Below are 10,112 nucleotides of genomic sequence, written 5' to 3'. Positions count from 1 at the left end.
ACTGGTGGGTACCATCACCCCTATGACATCGTTGTGAGGCCTGTGCACACGGAACGCCAGACGCCAGGGGATGTGAGACACACACAAACTGCTCAGCTCCTCCAGCACACGGTACACTTGTCCGCTGGGCCAGTTTGACTCTTTGTTGCCAGCAGCAAGGTTTCTAAGTTAATTCTTTCATGTTTGTGACTTTTTTTTTTTTTTCAATAATGATTATTTAGACTACTGAATAAAATGTTAGAGACAAGATGTCCATTCATTATTGTTGTTGTTAGCTGGCATCAATTCCACGTTTGTGTTTCTTGTACACACATCTTATGTCAGCTCCTGGAGGTCGGGGAACACAGTGACACTGGCTCCCCTTCCCCTCAAACACCCCAGCTCCGACTCTGGCCGTTTCCTGTTTATTTTCACCCCTCTCCCACTTCCTGGTGCAGGACTGGGCAGTGTTTCATTCTGTTGCACACAGGGTCACGATTCGATGGCATCTAACAACAATAACATCCTTACTTCAGAAGCTGTGGACCTCACCATGTCGCCATGTTCCTGCATCCCTGCATGTTCCCCACACTCCTCCACCCTCCCTTTGTGCAGATTCCATTACAATTAATTTAAAATAAAAACCTGAAAAAAAAAGAAGAGGTCAGGGACTTGGTTTTGATTTTGCTCTGCCCTCAGACCTGTTCATTCTTCCACATGTTGTCATCCTCTGGCATCTGCCGGCCCCATGTCCTCTTAGGTCTGGGCCCTCAGTGCATATGTGGGTCTGTCACCCACCCAGTAGGCCCTCAGCCACGTGGCACTGATGACCACCTGCTGCTGGTTGCAGTCCCAGAGGCAGCTGTCCACCTACGATGCTGGTGGAAGAAGAGAGTGGATGTGCAAGTGAAGAGCCAACCCCTACAAAGACAGATCCGCCCTCTGCCCTCAGATACAGGAATGTCCAGCCTGATAGGAGTGGCTCTGATTCCCCGGGGATGTTGGCCACCAGACAGGCTAACAATGATGTGTATGATGGGGGCTTTGGGCTACACAGTATCCATTCCACCTCCAGACAGAACAGGGAATAATGGGACCAGGCTGGCCTCTGGAAGGGCTGGAGACTAACAGTCAGCCATGTGGGCAGCATGTGACCAAACCCCAGTGAAAATTCTGGTCATCCAAGGCTCAGGAGAACTTCCCTGGTTGGCAACACTCCGTAAGTGCTGTCCCATGTTGTGTCCGAGGAGGTGACCCTGCTGTGACTCCACAGGGATAGGTCTACAGAAGATGAGTTTGGCCTTCCCCCTGCACTCTGTCCTATATGCTTTCTCCCAGGTGCATCCCTTCATTGTAATAAACCTTAACAGTGAGTAGAACAGCCTCCGGTGAGTTCTGTGAATGCTTCCAAGGAATTACCACAGCTGAGGGTGGTTTTGAGAATTCCTTGGATTTGCAATTGGTGCCAGAGGTGAGGTGGCACTCTTGTGTGGCCTGTACTCCCTCCAACTGGACAGCTGGCTAAACTCTTGTGGTGGGTGTCCCATGCAGAGCCCCGTCTCCTTGTCTTGTGTGGGAATCATGTATAGAATCAGCCGGACATTGTTGTAACCTGGGTTCAGTGCGGCTGGCAAAGGGAGGAGGACTCTGGTACAAGGCTCGCTCACAAGAGCAAGCCAGAGCCCAGTGAGTGACTGCTGGGCCTTTTCCACCAAGTACGGCTTTCTTCCTCATCTTTGGTTCTGGGGGTTTCATGGACAGTGCCAGAGGCCTGAGATTGAGCCTCTGTGAGCAGAGGGGAAAGGATGCTAACCCCAGCCTTGTCCAAAGAGGCAGGTTCTGGTGCTTCTGCAGCTCGTGGGGCTGCCTGCCTGCCTGGAGACCTGTTCATTCTCCCATACACAGTGTCATCCTCTGGCATCTGCTGGCCCCATGTCCTTTCAGGCCTGGGCCCTCAGTGCTCCGTCTATGCATATCCCAGTCCCTGCCTCCTGTGTGTCCCCATCTGTCCATCAATCTCAGCTTTGACTGCATTCCACCTATGTGGTGCTGGGCCTGGATCCAGCCTTCCATCCTCTCCGGCCAAGCCGAACACAAAATTCAGGCACATTTGTGGTGCCTTCCCCTGATCCCCTTGGCTGAGTCAGCCTGGGCTCCCCTGGGGCTGCTTTGTGGATTCCTCACTGGCTGTCCCCCTGCCCTTGGTGTGAGTGGCAGGGTTCTGTGTCAGAGCTGCCTACCTGCCCAGCTCTAAGATAGTAGCACCTGTTCCTGGTGCAATCTCAGGGATCATCAGTGGACTGCAGGTGTGTGGGGTCGAGTGCCACACCTCCTGGTGGCCCCCAGTACATAGCGAAGGCCAGAGGCAAAGGACTAGAGAAACAGGGCAAGTGGCCAGCCCTCTCAGGAGACCCTCTGTAGTCAGGTGGGCTCTGGGCTTTGTTTGGGCTTAGGGCTGAGGAAGGGGAGTGATACAGGAGGTGAGAGAGCATTGGGTGGCCCTGTGGAAGTATCCTTTATGTGACGGCGCCCGTCAGACAATGTGCCCCCAGCCCCCTCCTGCCCTGGTCCCGTTCCTACCCTCACTCGGGCTGCACCAGTGTCCCAGGTGAGGGTGAGAGTGGTGGCGGTGAGCTCCACTGCATGTCGGGCCGCCTCAAGGCCTGCAGCAGTGCCTGCAGCTCCGTCTGCACCTGGCACAGTTTCCGTCCATCCACGGGCCCACGGGAGAGGCCGTGCAGGTAGGGGCAGCACTCCACGGGGACGGGGTACAGCACCTGCTTCAGCGCCACCAGCGTGGCCGTGTGCTCCAGCAGGTCCACGAGGCCAGCCTGAGAGAAGGGGTTGTCAGAGAGGTCCAGGGAGCTGAGGTGGGCACAGCGGCACAGGGTGGGCAAGAGAGCGTGGAGGTGGGTGTCCTTCAGCCAGCAGTGGGTCAGGTTGAGGTGCTGCAGTGTCCCGGCCACTGCCCGCAGCAGGGCCTCTAAGGGCCCCGGAACCATGTAGGACAGGTTGTTACCACTCAGGTCCAGCTTCTTCAGGCGCGTGGTATGAACGCTCTGGGCCAGGAAGGTGACATCGGATTCGACGAGTGTGCAGGAGCAGATCTCCAGGGTGTGCAGGGGGTTCTGTAGGCAGCTGAGGAGAGAGGGGCTCTCAGGGGACGGCCTCTGACTCCACCCTGGGCACCTGCTTGCCCACGTGGGACCCTTGTCCTACAGTAGCTCCTCAGCTGGAGCCCACCTCAGGGTTTGGGAGCCTGTCCCTGCCTCCACCGAGGCCCTGCCACTCTAAGGCTCTCTTTGGGGAATAGAGACCCATGTTATATGCACCCATGTCCCCAGTATGACTGGCGAGAGGACACGTCTGGGAAGATACAATTTGACGATAAGCCTTGCAAGGATGGTCACTCACAGTCCCTGAAGCTCTCAAGTAGCCCAGCTCATCAGAAGCCCTGGGCCTGGAACATTCCATGATAATGATGTCTGGAAGCATAGCCTTACTCTGTCCCATTTCCTTCTTCCTCATCAGAGAGACGGCTTCCCCGTGACAGACCCAATGGGGACCTCCCTCTTTGTTCTGTTCATGTGTGTGTATGTCCCGTGGCACCTGCCCACCCCCACTGTGCTACCTGTCCTGGTGAGGAGGGAACAGTGCCCTCACCTGCCACATAAGTGGGGTGTGTGCAGAACCCAAGCCCTGTGGTGGCCACAGGGAGCCACTTGCTGACCGTGGAGGACCAATGTGCACAAGTGAAGCTGGCCTTCTCCTGTCTTTTCTCTACATGAGTAAAGAGTTGCCCCATCCACTGCCTGTGAGTGAGTCATATGTTTTCTTGGTGATCCCCGGTCTTGGCTGGACAACAGAGGTGCAGGATGTGCCTAAAGGAGCCCAAGGCATTTGACTGCTAACCAGAAGGTTGGTGGTTCAAACCCATCAGCTGCTCTGTGGAAGGAAAATGAGACAAGGTACTTCCGTAAAGATTCACCACTTTGGAAACTCAATAGGGGTTGCTATGAATTGGAATTGACTCCATGGCAGTGGATGTGGTTGGGGATTTGCTTCCCTGAAGCTTAACAGCCTTGGAGACCCTGTGGGGCAGTTCCACTCTGTCCTCTAGGGGTGCAGTGGGTCGGAATCGACTCTTCAGCAGTGGGTGGGGTTGGAGCTTTGCTTCTGTGAAGATTGACAGCCTTGGAGACCCTCTGGTGCAGTTCCACTCTGTCCTCTAGGGGCGCTGTGGGTCAGAATCGACTCCACGGCAGTGGGTGTGGTTGGGGCTTTGCTTCTGTGAAGACTGACAGCCTTGGAGACCCTGTGGGGCAGCCCCAGTCTGTCCTCTAGGGGCGCTGTGGGTCAGAATCAACACCATAGGAGTGGATTTGTTTTGGGCTTTGGTTCTGTGAAGATTGACAGACCTGGAAACCCTGTGGGGCAGTTTGATTCTGTCCTCTAGTGATTCTGTGAATAAGAATTGACTCTACAGCAGAGAGTTTGTTTGTTCATTTTTTGAGGTAGTACCTATTAACAGTAGGGTTTGGTTTGGGGAGCTATCAATCAGACCATGATGAACAGAATGCCACCCACTGGGGAATCCCTAGCAGGTGGACCCCAAAAACCAAACCCCCGCTTCCATCGAGTTAATTCCAACTCACAGCAACACCCGTTGGGTTTCTGAGGCAGTAAACCTTTATGGAAGTTGATTGCCCTGTCTTCCTCTTGTAGAGTGGCTGGTGGGTTTGAACTGCCAACCGTGTGGTTGGCAGTCAAATACCTTAGGGAAACACTTCGTCCCACATCTGTCATGCCAGAGGCCTCACTCTCTCTGCAAGGCTGTCATGTTGTGGTTCCTCAGGTCAGCACAGTGCTGGCTCTCTGCAGTGTCTCCAAAGATCTGTTGAGAAAATTAACAAACGCTACTCCTTTCCCAACAGATCTCTGTCTTCCAAAGAGGATCCCAGCTTCCAGGAGCAATCTGATGCCAGGCTCCTGTCTACACCCATGGCTCCAGGAGGGGTAAGCAAGGGGACCACTTTCTTTCTTGCCCCCAGCCCGGACTTGACGTTGGCATGGTCCAGGGATTCCCTGGGGGACCTGCCCGGCCGTTCACCTGAGCACCTGATGCAGGTTGCCTGACAGGTAGGAATAGGACAGGTGAAGCCTTTGGAGGTGGTGCAGCTGGCCGAGCTGGGAGAGGATGTGGTCGGAGGACAGACCCCCCTCCAGGGGGAAGGCCCAGTGGTAGTAGGCCAGCTTGAGGCTACGTAGGTTTCGGATCCTCCCCAGCTGGGAGGCGAACAGGCTGTGCTCCGCCAGTGCCTGGAACCAGTCAAACACCTCCAGCTCCTGGATGGAATCCAGCTCCAGTATCTGCAGGGTCCCCCCGTGGCTGTCGGATGGCATTTCCTCAATGTGCAGTTTCTTACAGCAGACTCGCAGGGACCCCTGGCTCTGCTCCACTTTTGCCAGGAGTGTGGACAGGAAAGCATCTGATTGGAAGGGGCCTCGGAGGAAAAGGTCCACATGCAACTCCACCGGCTCCCAGGACCCCAGAGGCTCTTCCGTGCTGTCTTCCACTGGCCTGGGCCTGGCCACATCCTGTGGCGTCTCAGCCTTGACCGTGCACGGGAACCAAAACGGGAATCTGCTCAAGGCCTCCGAGGGCTCTCTGCCCTGTACCTGCTCAAAGGCCAATGTCAAGTCCAGTACCCTCAGCGAGGACCTCCTGTGGAGAGTAAGGGGGTGATGAGGTGATGACACCTAGGGGAAGCCCCCAAGGCCAGGATGAACCCCTGGAGCAGGATGCTGGCCCTTGGCTCTCAGGGGCCAGCATCAGCCCACCTCTTCTCCTCCTCTCTCCAAGGGGCTTCTCTCTCTCTTCCTCACCTGGGACCCTGTCAGGCCTCCATTCTTCATACCACCTGTACCTCTATCCCCAGAAGACTAAACCCCTACCCCTTAACCCTCATCAACTCCATCGGCAACCACTGGACCAGAAGCCTGTGAAAACCCAAACTGAACCCGTAGTCTTTGGGTCGATTCTGACCCATGGTGATCCCATGTGTCGCAGAGTAGAACTGGTCCACAGGGTTTTCTTGGCTGTAACCTTTATGGAAGCAGGTTGCCAGGCTTTTCTTGTGCAGCACTGCTCAGTGGGTTCCAACCACCAACCTTCAGGTTAGTTGTTGTTGTTATGCGCCGTTGAGTTGGACCCGACTCATAGCGACCCCTCCTTGGGTTTCTGAGGCAGTATCACTATGGATGTAGATTGCCCCACCTTTCTTCCGAGGAGTGGCTGGTGGGTTTAAACCACCAGCCTTCTGGTCAGCAGTCAAGTGTCTTAGGCACTACGCTACCACAGCTCCCGTTCAGGTTAGTAGTCAAGTGTCAATGATTGACACCACACTTTCCCCATCTGTGTCCCTGCACCTCCCTGGTCCCAGCCCAGTCTCCCTCTGGTTCTCTGAGCCCATGCCTTGGTCCCAGTGCCCGCTTTACCTGGGACAAGCCTTGTGGCTGGAGAGGTCCCCCAGGCCATCCAACACAGCCTGCAAGCTGTCTTGGCTGGGCCACTGTGCTATCAGAGAGCCTAGCCGGAGGACAGGGAAGGGCCAGGCTTGCACCAGCGCCTTCAGAGCCTCCTTGTGGCCCATGGAGAAGGCGGCGGTGAGCAGCGCTGGGAAGAGATCGACTGTGAACTCTTGCAAGGCAGCTGGAGCGGAAGGCTCACTGCTCAGCAGGCGGTGGGCTGCCAGGTCCAGCAGCATGGGCGGGGCAGGAGAGCTCATCTTCGTGAACCTGGGGTGGAATGAGGTGGACCTCGTCAGACCTCCTCTCGCTCAGCAGCCTCCCAGGCCAGTCCGGGGCACCCAAGCCCTTACTATCCATCACAGGAGTGAGGGGACCGAGGGGCGGGCTCCAGCCTCCACCTGTGACTAGAACCCACGAGTAGGTCTTGTTGCAAGCATGAGGCTACATACCAGGTCCCATGCCCTAGTGAGGAGGCCCAGTGCCTCAGTAGATCTGTCTCTGTCAAGCTCAGGAGCCTTTGGCTTGGTTCTGATTCCCCTCCTTTGCCATCACGATTGCCGTGGCATCAACTAAGGACATTGCCCCAAACACCACATCAATCCTGCTCATCTGGTCTCCCAAACTCACCTAGATCCTGACCACATCTCATCGCTCCCACCTTTAGAAAGCTGCCTGCATCTCTCTCCAATGATGGAAGTAGCCTTGAATGTGTCTCCCTGCTTCTGCCCTCGCGTCCCTTAGGACCTAGGCCAGATCATGTCACTCCTCGGCTCAAAACTCTTCCTCTGAATACAATGCCCCTTTGGTGGGTTTCCTCTCCAGGCCTGCCTCCTGCCACCCTTCCTTGTATTTACTGGGTAACTGCCACTCACATAGGCCTCTGTCAAATCCAAAACCAAACCCACTGTCATCAAGTTGATTCTAACTCACAGCCACCCCCACTGGGTTTCTGAGACGATAAATCTTTACAGAAGTAGATTGCCCAGTCTTCCTTCCATGGAGTAGCTGGTGGGTTTGAACTGCCAACCTTATGGTTAGCAGCCAAATGCCTTAGGCACTACCCTCTGTACAGTTCCTCAAACCCGGGCACCCACTGCCTCAGGGCCTTTGCACTGGCTGCTCTGTCAGGGTTGGTATCCTCCCAGAGAGAAAAGTGCTGTTTCTCTCACTTCAGTCCGATCTCTGTTCAAATTTCATCTCACCTGACAGGCCCTTCCTGACCACCCATCTCTACCTAGGCTGATGCCCTCTTCAACACTTTCACTATGACCTCTCTCTCTCATGTGTGCGCACACAAGTTTATCATCTAAACCATAAACTAAATGGTAGTCTCCATGATGAAGAGCTGTGTCTGCTTTTATCACTGCTGTCACCTGAGTGACAAACATACTACCTGACATAGAAAACCCACCCCAACCCACTGCCACTGAGTTGATTTCAACTAGTAACCACTCCCATTGGGTTTCTAAGGCTGTACATATTTACAGAAGTATATGCCTCATCTTCCTCTCACAAAACAGGGGTTGGTTTGAACCGCTGACCTTCTGGTTAGCAGCCAAATGCCTTACCTGCTGTGCTACCAGAGCTCCTTACCTGACATATTGTTGTTGTAACGTGCCGTTGAGTCGGACCCGACTCATAGCGACCCCTCCTTGGGTTTCCAAGGCAGTATCACTACGGAAGTAGATTGCCCCATCTTCCTTCCGAGGAGTGGCTGGTGGGTTTGAACCTCCAGCCTTCTGGTTAGCAGTCAAGTGCCTTAGGCACTACACTCTATATTACTAAATCCATGGCAAGGAGCAGGATGGCCCAATGGAAGTTCAGCAGAGTCCCAGTGACCAGAGCCCAGAGCCATAGGGAACACGGTTTTCCCTAACTACTCTACAAAGCTTCAATGGTAGGTTAGTTCCAGATCCTACCAACTGACCAGAGATGGAGGGGAATCTGGTTGCACCCCACGGCCTCCACCATCCACCCTGCACTGAACACCTCCATATGCAAGGAGGGGATGCTTCAGAGATGCACGCCCACTGAAGGAGCCATGAGCCATGGGCCACGGTTGGTTACTGAGCACTTCAAATATGGCTGTTAATGCAGTGGAGAGATGGACTGGGTGACTGTATTTCGTTTCAATGAATTTGAACTTAAATGACAACATGGCAAGATGCTTCCATCTTGGCCAACACTGTTCTAGAGCCCATGGAAGCCAGATATAAGAGATGTTTGGTCACAGTCTCACCATGCTGTGCAGTCCAGTCCTATCAGGCAACTGGACAAGGGGGATAGAAGAAACGAGAATTGTGGAACTACTAAGTTATTTAAAATTTCAAATTATTCGACTTTTGAGATGATAGCCCTTTGACATACTTTAAGCCTGGAACTGAACTCACCCTCATGGCTCAACTTTCAGCCAAACAACAGACAGGCCTGTAAGGTGAACAGCACCAGCAGGAAACTGTGCACTCCTTAGAAGAGCCAACCCTATGAGATCAAAAGGGCAGTGTTTGCCCAGAGATAAAGCTCACAAGCCAGGAAGAGACAGGAAGGAAGTGTAAGAGAAATGGGAAACATAGGGAGGAAGTGAGAAGAGAGCTGTTACATGGTGTGGGTGGCAATGAATGTCACAAAGCAAAATCAGTATGAACTGTTGAATGGAAAACCAATTTACTCCATAAACTTTCACCCAAATAGCAATATAGATAAACAAAAGATTACAGCTAAGAAAACCCTATGGGTTAGTCCTACTTTGTCACATGGGGTCGCTACAAGTCGGAATTGACTCAACGGCACCCAACAGCAACAAGAAGCTGAGTTAGAAGAAGTGATTTTTGGTTCCACATAATCATTCATTGAAAAGAAAGGGTGAGTGGCAGGGAAAGGCTGGCAGTGGACTAAGGTGTGAGAATCCTTTTAACAACTAATGATTAAACTCCTATCATGTACAGAATCCTGTTATGTGTGGGACAAGGAGCGTTCTGGTGCCTCAGTACTCTGTTGTAATTAAAAAACAAGCAAACACAGCCAAGATTTTGATAGTTTTTCTGGCCAAAAGAAAATGCCCATGGTAAACGCCAGTTCCAAAGGGCTGGTGTGTGTGTGTGTGTGTAAGAGAGAAAGAAACAGAACCTCTCTCAAGTCAGTAGCTTACCGTAGCTACAGCCCACCACACCGTGCTCCCAGCCTTTGGTACTCATACGAAGTGGTGGGAGTGCAGCCCAGCAGAATCTAAGCCAGGCTGGGCAAGTCCAGAACACTTCGCAGGTGACTGAAAACCTGAGATCTAAACAATGGTGAGAAAAAGCCTGCAGAGAGTGGGAACAAGGCTGTGGGGCTCTCCCAAGGACAATGAAGGCCCAGGAACAAGGCCGAGTTTCTTGGGAAGGAAGACACAGTTTAGCATTGAAATGCGGCTCTATTACTAACTGGAGGAACAGTGAACTTCTTGCTTAAACCAAGCTCAGTTTCCTCCTCCATAAAATGGGAATATGAATAGCATCCACCTCAGGGCAGTGATTGCAGAGCCTTGCCTTTGTGTTAAAACCTCGGGGTGTCACAACTGTGGTTTCCAGCCAAACAAAGTACAGGCATGTAAGTTAAACATT

At 53.3% G+C, this 10,112-nt stretch overlaps 1 protein-coding gene across 1 annotated transcript; it reads right to left on the bottom strand.

Moving 5' to 3' along the window:
• Positions 1–2,561: 2,561 nt before the first annotated feature.
• Positions 2,562–6,767, bottom strand: PRAME (PRAME nuclear receptor transcriptional regulator). The gene is made up of 3 exons (XM_007955447.1): positions 6,478–6,767; positions 5,090–5,704; positions 2,562–3,117 (listed from the first exon to the last, which is right to left on the bottom strand). Exons 1-3 carry the CDS (start codon positions 6,765–6,767, stop codon positions 2,562–2,564), a joined length of 1,461 nt encoding a protein of 486 aa, XP_007953638.1.
• Positions 6,768–10,112: the final 3,345 nt, after the last annotated feature.

This window comes from Orycteropus afer, unplaced genomic scaffold (genome assembly GCF_000298275.1).
Source record: "Orycteropus afer afer isolate SDZICR_OR568_19922 unplaced genomic scaffold, OryAfe1.0 scaffold00502, whole genome shotgun sequence".
Taxonomy (NCBI): domain Eukaryota; kingdom Metazoa; phylum Chordata; class Mammalia; order Tubulidentata; family Orycteropodidae; genus Orycteropus; species Orycteropus afer.
Note: the sequence above shows the minus strand (reverse complement) of the source record. Positions and strands in the feature narration are given on the sequence as shown.